This window comes from Dromaius novaehollandiae, chromosome 3 (assembly GCF_036370855.1).
Source record: "Dromaius novaehollandiae isolate bDroNov1 chromosome 3, bDroNov1.hap1, whole genome shotgun sequence".
Lineage (NCBI taxonomy): Eukaryota > Metazoa > Chordata > Aves > Casuariiformes > Dromaiidae > Dromaius > Dromaius novaehollandiae.
The window spans coordinates 23,668,973-23,686,014 of record NC_088100.1 but is presented as its reverse complement, the minus strand read 5'-3'; the positions used below and the strand labels follow the sequence as shown (position 1 = coordinate 23,686,014).

Here is a 17,042-nt window from a genome sequence, read left to right as displayed (position 1 = left end):
GGCAGGTCAGAAGCATCTTGTCATTATCAGGGGACTTGATATCAAAGTACCAGAATTCCTGCAACCCCCAACAGCAAGGAGCTTCCACACTGTCTCTCAGCATGCACTGCATCCAACAAGCATTACTTTTTGCTAAATAGGTAGATCCTAGTGTTCAGTGTCATCATCCTCATCTATCAGAGTCAACACCTCCTTGTGCTACACCCAGAAGTTCACACCTCACAGAAACTCTGGTTGTTTGCAGGTGCAAGGAGACAGAGTTGGAGGCTTGCAAAATGTGAAAAAATGCATGTTTATCTGGTTTCCACCAAAATTAAAGAGAAATAAAACCACAAATTCTGCAGCAATATTTTGCAGTAATGGGGCATTTCTGCAACCACTGAACTCTGAAAGCTATGGCACCATATCACAACGAATGCCTTAAAGAGAACTCCAAAGCAGAAGTACAACATTGTTGATGAAACATAAAATAAACTTACTCTTCTCAGCAAAAGCGGCTGCCCTAAAATTGTTGAGAAGGAGAGGAAGAGAAATATATAATGTTATTAATAAAATTATTAATGAAATATTTTCCCAAAAGTTAAGGCACTGCTATTATAGCACTAAAATGCAAAAGATGGAGGGCTTACTTGAGTCGCTGGAATTCTGCATATGCATCATCAAAGGCTGTAACAAAACAATTGAGAGCATTATTGTCCATGAACGAAAATTGCATTTGAGACTCAGTATAAAATTTGTAACACATATCTATGTACAAACTCTTTCAAAACCAAGACAATTTTACATAGTATCAAAATGGAAGTCCAAACCCCTGGAACCCACTATCACATATTGTAGAAATAGATTTAAAATTAAAATGATCATAAAAGTTATGGAACTGAACTGCAACTGTTTCTGATCAACAGCTTTCTATTTTTACTATCATTTCCCTGGTTACTATTGCTTAATTCCATTTAATCCATGAAAAGTCACCACGTCTTACAAATTTACCTTGTCCAGATAGATCCAGTGTGCGTTTGTAGGATTCCTTTGCACCAAAGATTTCAAAGGTGTAGTTCCCCCTGTCCTTTTCAGTGGGCTCACATATCTGCAGCCAGGCAAAATTCTCTGCACCACCAATCTTCATCTTTTCACCAGAAGAAATTTTAGATTCCCTTGAAAAATTAATAGAAAGGGGTTTGAACATTCTTTTCATGTATATTCTCCATAGAAGATAGTCTATAAAATTTTACAAAGGATTACACACCATTCCTAAACTTCAAATAAATTGCAACTACTGAGAGCAACTTCACAGGAGATTCTTTTCTTCCTAGTGTGAGTATGAAACATTTTAAAATCATTAGCCTGAGCTTTCATTCCACTTCATTCTCTCACTTTCTCTCTGTCCACATACCTAGACATATGTTTCTAGGTATATAGCCATATACACCCATGCATGTCTGTATGCAAACATGCTACATGACTTTAGAGCTCTGTACATTTCATATGCACACAGTAGAAGGTATCAGAATGGTAAACTAGAGGCAAATAGTCTTCTTCAATGAGGAAAAATATCTTCCTCAGTTAAGAATGTAAGAAATGTCCTGCAGGATCAGATCAGTGGTTCTCCTACCCCATAACCTGTCCTGCAGAGCGACAATAGAAGAAGGTATTTAGGGAGAGCACATAAACCTGGCCACTTTCAATGGTTTGCAAAGAAGTTTCTCCTTTCCTTCATTAACTAAAGAAATCTTCCTTTTCTTCCTTCCTCCAAAGCATCTTTAACTGAATTTTTAAATAGATAAAGTCAGTATTAGCTTCTCTTTGATCAGTTAATTTATTTGTCTAGAGAGGACTGATTTGGCTTCATAGCTAGAAACATTCTTTGATGAGGAAAAGGAAATTTTACTGCACATTTCCCTTTCTGAGAGAGGACTACATTGAGCTCAGTGTACCAAATTAGATACCCGGATAGAAACTACTATATGTTAGAACGTACTGTATCTTGTCTTTTCCCCTGTACAATGAGCGGATGATGCATGCTGGCTTTAGGACTTGTATTATGTTCCCTGCTATGCAGTATAGTGGATAATTCAAAGCTAGCTGGCAAATTGCATGCTATGCTTTATGCTGTGCAAATGATGGTAAGAAAACTAGTGACTGTCTAGCCTTTCTGTCTTCCAGGAATAATTTGCCAGAACTTTATGTAAAAGACTAGGTAGATTTGGGAGGCCTGGGGAAGGCTGGTTTGTTTGTTTGCTTGTTTTAGTCTTCGTTTTAGCTCTACATAACAACTCTGGCTTCTGCTTGTTGTATTCATAACAGAAATGAAATTTTTTTTTTTTCAAAATCTGTGTTTAATGATTTTCAGGATAATCAACATGTAAGGCCTATTATAAAATCTGAAATATTGATTGGCGGTGTATATATAAAAATATAAATATGCATGCTGATGTTTCCAGATTTTCTATATATCATTCTCTAGATTTTCTATATATCATTCTCTAGTTTTCTATTTATATGCACTTGATAGTGGAATGGACTAAGTAACCTTTAAAACTCAGGCAGATGTAGCAGGAGGGAGAGGCAAAAAAGACAGGCCTGATCAGACAACTGTGCCTGGGTATGTTACTGTCTTTGAACCAAACAGGTAAATAGTGGAAGATGAACAGTATTGTGTTGAAAAAGAGGCTGAAATACTGGAGACTCTCTTTTCCTGGCTCTGTTACAGCCTTCCCAATAGGTGTTGGACAAGTCTATAATTTTCCTGTTACTCTGTTCACTATCTGTGAAAACGGAAAATGAAGTTCTGGAAAGAGAAATTCATTTATGTGCTTCAGTTACTAAAGAGTGCTACAGAATAGTAAATAGTAAATCATTCAGACTGTATTTTGCTCAAATAAATTTGAATGTAGGCTCCATCTTGAGAAAGATATCTACCTGTGAGACCAGCTAACTTTCATTTCTTCATTGTAGTACTTCAAGGAACACTGGAGTCTTATTCCTTCCTCTGTGCAAAGGATCTTCAGTGGAGAAGCAGACTTACCTATATAAAATAGAATATATGGAGATCAAATAGGATATTGGAATGAAGAGGAAATAGTCAAATGGAGTTCTGGTACTATCAATCAGGACAAAATATGTTCAAGGTTTGGGTCATGGTTCTCAACCACAACAAAGAGATTTGTGATTTTCAAAGGATATCTGCTAATTTCAACACAATCCTACAGTTTTACTGTAAAGCATTATGACAAGCAAGATACTTTCTCAAAAAATAAACCAGTCCTGTAATTGCCATGAAACAATAGTGTCATGATTGTAATTGCAAAACTATTCTATTCTTGTGCAAACCTTGTTCTTTCATTGGAATGATTTGTGACTTACTATTGACAATAGGATCAGAATCTAATTCTCTCTATATCATAAGACTCATTTACTGATGGGTAGTATAAGGAAAACCATTATTATAATATTCTCACAGTACCTAAACCAAACAAGCCAGATGGAATAGCACTTTGTTCCCTTTTAATAGTGTCAATTAGCAAGGTCAAATGCCTATTCAGAAACTTAATAACAATCCCATAATAATATAAGCATCATGACTTCCAGAGATTTCCCGCTTGCAATAAAAATTGTCTGCCTCAGGCTCAGGTTATTTTAATATTAAAAAAACTACATGAAAATCCGAAACAGCATTTACTTACCACTGACTCCGCTCAGTGCCAGAATTATATCATCATAAACTGAAAAGAAAAAAAAAAAAGAAAAAGAAAATGTACCATCAAAATTCAATCAGAATATAGTTTTGTTATGTTTAGTTTAATTAAAGTGGTGTGGGAAATCTTCACATCTTTAAGCAAAGAAAACCATTAAAATTGCAATAGGTATACGGGACAATCTGGAGACTCCATCTGTGTAAAGTATATGAATTCCGTGCTGTGTCACTGAATACCTCCACTGTATGTGGAGACAGCCGTGCGCTATCAGGTCTTTGCGTTTTGTATCCTTCAGGCTAGAAACAATAAAAGCTCATTAAAACTTGATAGTTCACATTCAAAGGAGAGCACAAGGGAAAGAAAAATCATCACATTCTGGGTGGAAACAATTTTCACCTGCTCCCTGTAGGATGGCATTTGGCAATTTAAAGTCATTCAACAGCAAATGAAAGAAACCAGGTATCCTATCAAGCTTTTGAAAAATCACCGAGCTGACGGCTTTGTGGAAGGGAAGATCCCTGGAGACAAGGGCAGCTTGTCCAGAAGAGTGGGACACTCTTTCATGGCAGAAGAATCCTATTCAATGTCAAGAAAGAAAAAATGTTCCCTGTGTAGGAGGGAAAGAGAGGGAAGGAAAGCGGCACCATAATCTGAAGAAGGCATGCTTAAGACTGGAGAGTTAAAACCCATATTTATGCTAAAGAATTTTTATGAATATGGAGGATAGTGAAATGCATGAAGCTGGGAAAATGCTACTTGTATATTTGGTCTGTATTGATCTGCACATTTTTTGTCTCTGCTAAAATAAATTGTGATCCAATTCTGGAAGCCTTTGCAAAATTCAGTATGTTTCCACTGTCATGTTGATTGGAGGAGATGAATTATATACCACATGGTAGATATCTGGAAAAGCAGGGCAATAATACCTATCTTGTCTCAAAAAGATGTTTTTCTGAAGGGATAGTGGGCAGAGCTTATGCATAGGAAAAATGCCTGAGAGACTATGCAGTCTCTCAGATGATACAGCCTTCTCAGGTCAAGGGCAGCTTAAGACTTCAGCCTGAGATTCATCCCTTCCTCCTACTTTAGGCACTTCACCAGTCTCCTGAATATATTTTTTTAAGATATCTGGTGAACTAAATTAACTTTTGAAGGAGTCTTTCTCCATTATTAGGACCAAGGGAGAAAAAAAAAAAAAGTGCCTAAATGTAGATGGGTTGAATACAGGTCGACTTTGGGCTTGTTGGTGAGACCTAAACATGAGAGCCCCAGACAATCTGCCAAGGTTGAGTGAAATTCATTTATGCTGGCCATAGATCTGTCTTTGCTGTAGACTCGGAGGTAAAATAACAGCTATTTTTCTGAAAAAAATTAAATATGCATAAAATTAGAATAGCCCACTGTGATACCTGATAATAGATAAAACACTGTTTGGACTAGGTTCTCTCATCCTTACTTGCATTTATCTTTATTCAAATGCCAAAGGAAGAATGCACATCGAGCTCAAAGTTGCTTGCCCTGTACCATATACCATCTTCCAGGGCCAGGTTCTTGCTAAACTCCTCTGCTTATCCTTTCTGTTTCATTAATCATTAAAATGTTCAGTGCTGCAGTTCCTTAACTGGTAATCTCTGTAACATAAGAAAAGCTTTGAAATTTTGAATTTGAACAAATGTTTGCTCCCTTTTCCATTTGCAAGGGTAGATTTCTGTCACTTTTTTAGAACATTTGGAGATCATTATTTCAATATAGTAAACTGTATTTTACCTTTTCCTGATATATCAAGAGTAGATACATCATGACCTCTATCGTCTGACAGTGTTGCCTTATAAACTCCTTCATCTTTGCGAGACAGCTGTAAGGAAATCACAAGATGTTACATCTCAAGCTTGATAAGAATACAACATTTTCATAACCATGGCACAGTTTTCTAAACCAAATAGCATACATTGTACTGCATTCTGGTTAAGTAATCTTAGCAGAGATGGGAAACTATGAATGGCTTGTCCATGAATTTTTATGCAGATATAGTTAGCCCTTAAGCCTAACACATACTGTGATTTCATTTCAATTTCCTTGAGAAATTTGCTTTTTTCCTCTTATTCCATAAAGATATAACAGGATTGGTTCTGGTCAGTAGAAATCACAAGTAGTTTAGTTAGATGTAATAGAGGGTAACTTTAACCCACATATATTTTAGAGAGGCAATTTTTCTTCAACTGAAACTATTACTTTTTGAAAACAATCTATATAGAGCATAAAAAAGGATCGATACCCTTTAACTATCTAAATTCAACTCACTGGCTTTCATTCAAGCAGTAACTGTAGTCAAATAACATTTATGCTAAATAAACAATGTATGCATTATCCATAGAGAACTTACATTTTAAAATCTAACAGAGTGTTACTGCTTTAAAAAAGTGGGTTTTTTGTTTGGGTGCATTGACTTTAATTTAATTAGAAACCCAAAGGAAAAATATAAATACTTATATTCAGGTTGGAAGTTATTTAGCTGAATCTAAGATTTATAAAATCTCACAAACAAGGAAATAATGGGAAAATGATCATATCGTTAAATGAAAAGTAACAAGAGCAATTAAAGACAAACAGAAACCATTCCCCAGAAAAGTTAACTCAATAAAAATGGAGCCACTAGAAAGGCAGTACCTTATAGCAAGTAAATGAAGGAGGGAAATTGAGAGAATATGAAGACAAAAAATAAATTAAAAAAAATAAATTGAGTGCAGATTACACTGAGAGCAGAAAGACTCCACGGGAGTTTTGGGGACTTGACAAAGACAGCAACTAAGAAAGATATGGCTTCAGACAGAAGTTAGGTTATTCTGTTTGCATCAAGACGAATCTGAAGAAACCATATACCTCAAACCTATTAATTTTAGGCAATAAATTTGAGACGCTGTCAGAAAGAGGTGCTTGAGCAAATTGAAAAACTAAGGATCAGTATGACGTAGAACTGGAGAGAGGTCATCTACGGATCCTGAAGTAACTTAAGCATGAAGTGGCTGAGCTGATAACAAAAATAACACTCTTTTACCAGCATTAGCCACTCACCAGCTAACTGAAGGGTAGCAAATGTGCCTTTTCTTAAATGGCTCACAGAAATCATAATAGCTGGTTTAGTGCTCTGCCTGGCAAAGCGAAAGCATGTCAAGCAGAAGCTTTCATTTCTAATCAGTAGATGATACCATACCCTGGGAATAGTGAGGTGGTTTTCTGCCTTCTGCGGGTCAGGCACCTCATCAGCCTCAATCCCAGAACCGTCCTTATACCATTTGAAAACAGTCTCCTTCTTTGTGTTTGCCACCTGTACAGCAGAATAGGCATGTAAGCACAGCTACATCCAGACAAAAGATATCATACTGTAGGTAGTCACACTTTCAATGCAAGAAGCCAATTTTTTAATAACATATGTCAAATAAAGCAATAAAGAAAAAAACAACTATGACCAAGTCATACTAAACAAAACGTTAGTGCTACAGTATTTATTTGCAGCCCAGAACTGTTGAGAAGTGTGTAGTTTGCAGCTTCAGAGTAGTATTGAATCCTAAAAGGAAATCTCGTCCATCTATTCCCTTAAAGTGTTTTGCACCCTTCCTATGTGGGTTGCAGTTCATCTAGAGATATCTGTGCCAAATATCCTTGAAATTAGAGTAGGCTTGTAGCTGCCGAACTCTCATTTATCTTTTTGTATTTGCCATATGCTTCCAGACAGTTGTAACACAGAATCTAGGCCCTATCACGGAGGGTCTTTAGCCCATTCGCAGATCTATCCTGGTTATCTAAGCAATGTCTTTCAGGACTAAACTGCAGAGAAGCTTACTGAAATTACTATTCTGAAAGCATTTAAGACTTCAAAATTGTGAGGTGGACTAGAGAATCTTCCTTTTTTTCCCCACTACAATTGTGCCCTACGGGAAGTACAAAGACCTGAAGAATTCTGCAAATTGCAGTCTCTCCTCATACAAAGGAACTTAATATAGCAGGACAAATTCAGAGAAGGTGCTTGAAAGCCACAATTTTGCTGTAGTAGCAGCAGCTCATCTACACAGTGCAGAAATAGACTACCCTGTACCTCAAGTAGTACTCTAATTTTAAAATACAATTGTTGCATTGGTGACACTTAAAATATTGCTGGACGAATGGCCTCAAAGCATGACGTCAAAGGAGCTAAAAGCCCAGCTCTCTTTAGAAAACCTGGCAATGTATTTTATTCCCCCCCCCTTTAAGAAACACTATGGTTTATTTAAGATCATTATCCCTATACCCTTCCAAAAATCACAGAAATGCAATTGTATTTCTGCACTTAGCCCGAATTCCCAGTCAGTGTGACTTTGGTAGAAGAGCAGGGCTGACAGGACATTTCTGAGTCCCCAGGCAGTCAGTTAAAAATCTCCTTAAAAGGGGACTGAACAAATGGATGCAGGGAAGCCCAGAAGTTAATACAGCTCCACTGTAGTTGTCAAGTGTCTTGCTTAGAGGAAAATACATGCACCAGTTTCTAACCCTTTCATATTAGAGGGGTTTTACTCTGCAGACGAACAGCTCATTGATAGCTTTCTATAGAGATGACCAGACAAATAGGACAGTTCTTCCTTCTTCTATGTTGATTCTCAGACATCTCTCTAGATCCTGCTAGCATTAATCACACATATTGCTGCTTAATAGCCAGTGTCATTGCTATGGATCTCTGACAGTATTTGAGACCACAATCTGCCCGAAAACAACACCTTGCATGAGAAAAGCAAGCAGCACTTTACTTTTGCCGGTAACTAGAAAGTGGTTTATGGTCTATTTGTCGTATGACATAAATGGCAATCTTATTTGAACAAGCCTGAAGGAACAAGCCTTTAATGCTTTTCAACAATTTTTCATCAAGAACTGTTAGGATTCGATCTAACAAGGAATAGACTGAGTTTCAGTCAAATGCAATTTGCAGTGCCAAAATTATTTCATTTTGACATTTACTGTAAAAAGTTACCTTTTCTACTGTTTAGCCATACACCAAAAATCTTGCTTTTAACACTGCCAGTACAAATAAGGGTCAAAGGTATGCAAGAGTGGGTAACATCTGAACACTAACATTCTGAAACTGTATCAAAAAAAAAACCAGTATCTGAAGAAAAATAATAGTAGATGTTGGCATATAAAGAAAAATAAGCATGGAAAAAAAAGCAAACACCATCAAATTAGCAGCCAGGACCATGGACAAGCATGCCCCATTGGCATGCAGGGAGGGGCTACAAAACCAAGAATATGGTTGTTGATCCCAGATATTTCAGAATTAAATACAAAGTTGATCAAAATTTAGTTAGGTCCCATCACATGAGAAATAAAGTGGTACCAGAGGTGACATATTTTACTTTTGATATACTCTTACATAACAGAATCCATATTTGTTCATCATTAATCTTATGGGTTTGGATCATACAGTTAGTCCTCTGCCTTACACAAGCTTCCAGTTGGCCTGGTTCCCAAACTCCCCCATGTCATGCCAAGGCATACAAGAAAGTCCTGACATGCTATAAAACAGCTCTCTCACAGGTCACAGCACTTCCTTCATGTTATCCCAGGCTCTTTGAAGACATGAAAACACACGGAAGTGATTTTTGCACAGGGGCACTAGACAAAGCCTAGAGGAGACCTGGGCCAAATGTAATGCAGCCTGTTCATGCCCTGTCTTCTTCTCTCCAGGGAGCCACCTCTGAGCAGCGTGGATGTGAACCACCCTGAATGAGCTGGCCTGGGGAGGCAGAGATTGCCCCTTGGACAATTTTAATACTGCAGGTATAGTCCAGGGCAGCCACACTTCTAACTTGAGTGCTTTAGTCAGGTGCCTGAAGGTAGTAGGAGAAATCCAGGCTTTATTGTTCAGCCTCTTCCTACCTTAAAAATATCAGTTAAACAGGCATAAACAATAGTACCATGTGGATCTAATGGACAGTCACACACTAAAAGTAACAAACATTATAAGGTCAATAGCATAGTTAAAATGATGAGTTTGCAGACAACCTACATCCTGGATTGCATTTCTGACCTTATAAACAAAAAATACACTGGTGAAAAGTACATAATCAGATGCTCAGCCTTTTGCCCTGTTTCAAGTGGCATAAACAGGCTCTAAAGTCAATGAAAAGGTGGATAATTTCAGATTAATTTGGATAGAATTAATTCTAGTATAACTGGTTCAGAACCATTTAATTCCCCCCATGAATGAAAGGATAAGCACGGTTCACGCCTGAGGCAAATGCATGTGGAGATTATAAATCGCTCCAGCTGTGCAGCTCCGTATCAGCCAAGGTACCATGTCAGCTAATGAGTGTTGAGCCCTAAGACAGGGGGCACACAGGACGGCAGCTTCACCACCCAGGTCAGCTCTGCTGGGAATCAGCAGAGGTTAAAGGCCCTCTAATTAATGAGCAGGAAAAATATAGAAGAAAAAAAAATCAAATGTGCATGTAAATTACTGATAATGAATGATTCAAGTTGGACCAATTAAAAACCAAAAACTTTTTCAAAAGAAGTGGATAAAATTAATACAAAAGAGCCCGTACTGCACAAAAAAGGCAATGAAGAAGAGTTTGATGCTTGCTGAATTAAATTAATTATTCAGACCTCTAATTAGTCATTCTAGAAAAGAGCAACAAAAATGAAAAAATATCACTTTAGAATAGCACATAAAGACATTGCAGAAGTTACTATGAATTCTATGTACATTATCATTAGTTAGGGTACAAAAGTCATTGGCCACATTCAGGAAAAATCCTATTTTGTAACATTAATTCTCGAAAACTTGATGTAGGCTTGATAACAGCTGATTAAATAATAGATGCTTTCGTAGAGGAACTACCAAATCAGAAAAGGGTAAGGAAAGAGTTCAAACTGAATTGTGTTGCTATTTTTTGAGGAAGGAACAATGAGGCATTCAGATCTGCATGTTTAGTCTGAATAATTTTTATGGCTCACAACTATTATTATTAAAAATTTGGATTAGTTAACATATTTCAAAAAAGTTATTTTTCTAATTTCTTAAGCCTAGTCCTGTTCTCCATTAAGGCTACAATCCTGTAATTTTCATTTATTTGTTTTAATAAAGACTACTACTGTTTAAAAACAAGAAATCAGAAAGTTTCATATTAAAAATGTCAAAATGTTTCCTCACATTTTCTTAGCTCAACTATAAAACTTTCTAAAAAATTTCTTCAAGCATATTTATTTACCTTACAAGCAAGTAAAACTTCACATTCTTCTGTAACTTTCCAATGCAAAAACTCCAAGAAATGAGGACCTAAGGAACAAAACAGACTTAAAGCATATCCTTAGAATGAAGAAAAGAGGATCAGAGAGACCCAGTGATAGAAAGAAAAAGGATGACAATTATATTCTAAGATCCCTACACCAGAACAATGATAGGGCTTTCCTGAACTATCCATGCACTAGAAGGAAAACCTTGTGATCTATATTCATCTTATTGACCCAGGTATCTACAGTACAGACTAGAAATCTGAGGCTTATCTCCATTTGCATGGTAAGCCTTGTAGCATTCCCAAATGTAAAACAGGTTAGTGAGCAAGACAAATTAGTTTACTAAATCTAAGCATACTAGATTGCCAACTAAACATAGGAAAGAAGCAGAATACAGTTACATTATCGTATACATAAACGAGTGTACAAATGATACATATAATGTAGAGAGGATTCCAGAATAAACAGAAGTATCCAAACACTCATCCAATTAAATGTTCAAAGCAAAAATCCCATGCCAGACATTATTTGTCTAAATTATATGAAGTTTAAAAGTGTATTAAGTATTACAAGCAGAACAGAAGGTATTTCTGCTCCTTACTCAGGTTCCAATCCTGAAAATATATATGCTCTTAAGTAAATTTACTGACATACATAGTCATTTTGAAATTTTTGTGGTTACTCATGTGTAAACATATGAGTATGTTTTAATGTCTGCAGGATCAGGCCCTACAGCTGCAATATCCAGGAGAAAGATCTTGTGATTTTATATACTGAATGGTATCATTTCTTTCATAAAACTACAAGAAAACCAAGAAAATAGAGAAAAACAGTATTACACTGCTTATACAGATACACTTACCTATGGTATTTGTAGTAAATGCTTTGTAATTATTATCACTACTTTCATCCTGAAACCCACGTGTCTGCTAAGCAATAATTATAAATTAGAGCTCAATCTCAGTTTTTCGTAATTATTATCACTACTTTCATCCTGAAACCCACGTGTCTGCTAAGCAATAATTATAAATTAGAGCTCAATCTCAGTTTTTCAAGGAAGGACTCCACAGTGATAGAATCTTTTTTTTTTTTTTTTTTTTTTTTTTTTTGGTCTGACGCTATATTTTTGTCAACTATATTGGTGAGATAATTCATGTGCCTAAAACTAAATATGCACTGAAGTATTTTGCTGGATCGGAGCCTGGAGTAGGAGCACTTCTTATGAATATCCAGCAAAGATAACCTCTTGTAAGGAGGTTGTCTTTATTTCTCTGCTTAGTGAAATTTCTGGCACAAATTGCACGTGTTATATGGCAGTGTTAGAAAATAACATCCACATCCAGCAAGGATTCAGTATCTCCTCAACATGTGCAAGGTTCTCAGCTTCTAATGAAGTCAATGGAAGTTGGGAGCATTTAGTAATCAGTAGGGGTGTATCATTAAATGCAAATTGGGCCTAAAGTCACCAATCTACTTCATCTTACCTTGCTTCCTGAGAAATTCCTTTCTCTGGAGCTCAGCCTCAGCCAATACTGCCTTGAATGCTAAATTTTAGAAGAGGTGAATAAAAACACGAGTTAATCACAAGACTGTTCAAAGAATAATTGAAGAGCATTTCTTCGTCTGAGCCAAAGTTTCAGTGTTTCAGTGAACTTACCATCTCCAATGAGAACTAATGAAGACTGGTTCTTGGCCTTTCCATCTTGGATCTGTACTGTGTAGGTACCTTCATTGTCAATTGTAAATCGATCCATCACCATTTCTATTAGGCCAGTAGAACGGTCACACTTTATTTTATGCCTCTGAAATAAATGAGTAATAACTTTACTCTAGTATGGTGTAAATTATTTATAATTCCCTAACAAATTAATCATGTGTTATAACCACACCTCCACACTTTATCTCTTTCATGCCCTTTGAATTGTAAACTATGGGGAGAAAGCTGTTCTTGTACTTACTGTTGTACAACAAGGTCCCATGGTGACAGGAACCTTTGTACTGCACTGGAATCCTCAAGTCATCACAATATAGCTATTTTTGGTTTTAAAATACTAGCTTATGGAACTATACATGCTTGAGGAAGAGCCTACACATCTGGCCATCAGACACATTACAGCTTCCAGTCCAACAAGGGGATCTGCTAGTCTAAAATAGTATCCCTAAGCAGAGTCCAGAGAGAGCTGTAAGTTTACATTTGCAGACACAGATGTGGATCTCCAAATATGTACCTTGTAAATAAATTGGTCATAACAAATACAAACAGTCATACGTACTAAATACCTCTGAGATACATATATGTGGCAGCTGGAAAATGGGCCTTATTTTCTAACTAAAAAAAAGTTCATTTAGGAAGAGTATAATGTTATTCTCTTCTTATACTAGGTGTTCTTCTCAGAGAACACTAAAGTGCTGGACCATGAGGGAGAACAGTCACTTCTGGCTCCCCTGTGTAAAACTAGCAAACTTTCTCTGAACTAAAAAATAGATTGAGTCCAACAAAACAGAATTAAAATGCTGCTAAAACATCTTGTTATCTACTAAGGGCTTGGAAAATACCCAGAATGCCAAATATTGACTTGAAGTCAAAGTTATATATGCTTTTCATTGTTCATGTGTCCTTTTTGTGTTTGTGTTGATTAGGTATTCTAGAAAGATAAATTATTGTTGAAAATGTTCAAGGAAACAGGAAATTATAAGTAAATATTGGACAATGTTTGCAAAATATGTATTTTGCATTTACAAGTACTGCTTTAGATACAACTATCTTTTTGTAAATAATATCATCCTTTGTTCAGCAAGTAACAGCCGTAAGGACTGTGTGTCCCACCAAAAGTGATATTGTTGGAATTTCAACTAACAAATTCCCAGAGCAAAGCAAAAATAATTTATAGAAGTTACTTGGTGAATACTTTTTTTGGTAACTAATGAGAATAAGGATATTTCACATGAATTGTTTTGTTTATGACTGGACAGAAAAGTAAATATCATTTTCTAGGAAGCGTTCCATTGCAGTAAATTGGTATAGACCACGTTGCTGACAAAAGGAGACATGATGTCTTGTAAACAGAGTTTCTTGATTAATCTTTTTCTTGGAGGTCTAAAACCAGAGAAAGGTAGGCAAAGCCACATCATTTAGGAAAGATGACAAAGGAAGAAAAAAAAAGTTAGTAAAAATATCATTTATTAAACTCTCTGGGACTGATTCATTAATTGGAAGAATCTTTAAGTACTGACCTAAAATTAGTAGGAATACTACTACCCCTGGTATATCTACTTCAGCTTTGAGGGACACCTCTTGGCCATCTTCAAGAATAGATTCACTGTTGTATGGACAGCAAACCTGGGAGAGCAGCTCGGGTGCAGCTGCAGGACACAACGCAAAGCATGCCCCCTCACTTCTAGTCTGATACATCCATGTAGGCTGCCTGGGGGCTCCTTGCAAAGCAGTCATCTGAAGAAGAGCCATAGGGTGAGGAAATATGCCATGCTCACAGCTACTTGAGATACCTATCTAAGAATGGTGTAGGCATAGTCAACATGTTTAGCATCCATTACTGGTGTGTTCAGATGTACAAATAGTGCAAGCATAAACTATGGCATGATATTGTAAAGCGCTCTAAAGCTTCTAACTAAAAGAAAAAAAATCATGAAAAAGATATGAAACAGGTATCCAACTTTATATAATGAATATAGTATGATCTTACAGAATATCTGAAAAAGGAAGAACCAAAATTACATAGGAGAAGACATCACTGAAAATAGGCAAAATATTAGGTTAAAAATATACACAAAATAGGCAAAAAAATATGCACAATGAAACTAGTTTAGTTTAAATCTTACTTAGGTAACTGAAGAATAAAAGAGAAAAAAAGAAAAAATAATGGAATTAACAAATCACTAACCAACAGATTCATTAGGATAGCTATTGATTAAATAAATGAATTAGAAAGAAGAGACTGAGGTATATCATTTGTATGAAACTACAGGGAAAAATGCTTATATAATCTGGATATGCACTTTTCCACATGCAGTTCAAAGAAAGATATAAGGTCACAGGATGAGAGAAGATTTAACTAGTCAGGAAACTAAGTAGAAACTGACTTGTATACATGTCTATCTGTAAGAATATAGCAAATAGGCCAGGTAGATTACAAAGAGAAGTTATAAACTATGGTAAATTATCAAACTGCAAATTCAAATTCTCACTTACAGTCCCTTGCCCACTGAAGTCAAGCACAACGCTTGCATTCATTTCATTGGTAAGGAAATGTGCTCTCAGGGAGAGTGATAAATTGATATTTGCCAGAAGCAGAACAAGAAAAGAAAGACGTATGGTTTAATTTTATCCTGTATCACACTTTCTAAAATTTTGTGAAGGAAAAGAAATATTAAAAGATTAAAATGACAGCTATTAGAAAATAGGGCCCAGTTAATTCCATTCTCAGATTTTTTAATAATCTTTCAGAAACTGTTCCCTGTTAGGACCTAGACGGAAAAATTTATCACTTCAGTCAATGTCAAGAATCAGAATACTTTTCACCAAGCATAACAGTCTGTTGAACATGTTCAGTAACTGTAGTCCAGTCTCCAGGCAGGTTTTAGAGTGTAATTAGGCTTCTAACTATTGCCATTATGCAGCAAGATGAAGTTCAATGATTTTATGGGCACCATAAATACCAGGCTTTTATGTGACTTTCCACAAAAATATCATCAATCTCGAAATGTAAATGTCACCTGTGGGTTACTAATTAAAGAGGTGAAATAATGCAGCTCCACTTCAAGACTCTCTCTCTGATGTTAACACTTTCAAAACGTATGCATACTAAAAATAACTTATTCTGTTCCGCTAACACTGCTAAGACAGAATATTGTCATTTCAATAACATCCTAGTCACTAATATTCAGGTTTTCAGTGCTATATTTTATTACTTCTTGCGGTAAGAAATACAGAGAGGAGAAGTATATTATTCAGAAACACTTCCTCTTCGGCCTGTCAATATGTAATTAAGGCAAATTCATTTTGCTTTTCTACGGTGTTAAAATGCTGATAAGCTTCTCTGGCTAAAAAGAGGCTTTGCAACCGCAGGAATAAATTGATGCTTTCAAACAGCTGCAGTGCAGGTGGATTCTTCACAGGAAAATATATTTCCAGTGCTGTACTTTAATGCCCAGTGGACAAAACATACTCCTACCCTACAAGCGCATGACCTTGCTTTCTTCTCTGCCCTATCTGGCCACTTTTTAGTGTCTCTTATTGCAAAAGGCCTTCCTAGAGCTACAAAAATGCAGGAAGCTTGTGGCCTGCCCTTTCATCTCCATATAGTCATTCAATGGCCACATAGTGCCTAGGCCCCAAATTAAAAAAAAAAAAGTTACATTGCCTAAAAGTTTGATATTTATGATCATTATTGCATTGTCATGTGCTTCCCACATCATATGTAAAATTAGTAGCAGTAGCCACACAGGGTCTCTGGAAATAACATATCTTGCTGGTTTGCAGTCAAAAACCATACTTGAAGCATCTTTTTTAGTCTTGAGTTAAATATTATTTTTATATCAGATTTATTTATTAACATTCTATAACTAACTTCTCTTTTTCTTTGGCTGTTGGTCATCTAGCTACCCAAAATGAATACAGACTTCTGAAAGCTAAAGCTTGCTCTTTTATTTGCTATGAATAATCTCACTGAAATCTCTGGGACAGTAAATCTGTATTATGAAAAATGTTCAGATTAAATATTATCATTCTCTTCAGGTATTATCAGACCAATATTAATAACATGGCTTTAAACAACTATAAAAATAGACTAACAATTAATGCACAATGCATTATTAAACAAAATCATATATATATATGGCCCTCAACATGTACTTACATCACTGTTTTCAACTTCCTTATCATTAATAACGAATCTGAAGGTAGAATCTGGTGATAAGCTTTCAGCCTGAATCCAAAAACGGACTTCTCCTTTCTCAAGAACCTCATAAGCTAATTCTGATTTCAGAGGTATTGCTGCAGAGAGAAAATCAATCAAAAGTCAATAATGCATGAATCCTTGTAAGAAAAAGGACTATTATAGTAAT

The 17,042-nt window shown here is 36.0% G+C and overlaps 1 protein-coding gene across 1 annotated transcript in view; it reads right to left on the bottom strand.

The window, feature by feature from the left end:
• MYOM2 (myomesin 2) overlaps positions 1–17,042 on the bottom strand; it is a 70,133-nt gene that overhangs the window by 5,233 nt on the left and 47,858 nt on the right. The window contains exons 25-35 of the mRNA XM_064510197.1: positions 16,835–16,971; positions 12,616–12,760; positions 12,443–12,502; positions 10,934–11,001; positions 6,907–7,020; positions 5,463–5,550; positions 3,684–3,722; positions 2,920–3,025; positions 991–1,154; positions 630–666; positions 480–502 (exon numbers count right to left, since the gene is read on the bottom strand). Coding sequence (XP_064366267.1) covers positions 480–502; positions 630–666; positions 991–1,154; positions 2,920–3,025; positions 3,684–3,722; positions 5,463–5,550; positions 6,907–7,020; positions 10,934–11,001; positions 12,443–12,502; positions 12,616–12,760; positions 16,835–16,971 — 981 coding nt within the window. The remainder of the gene's footprint in view (positions 1–479; positions 503–629; positions 667–990; positions 1,155–2,919; positions 3,026–3,683; positions 3,723–5,462; positions 5,551–6,906; positions 7,021–10,933; positions 11,002–12,442; positions 12,503–12,615; positions 12,761–16,834; positions 16,972–17,042) is intronic.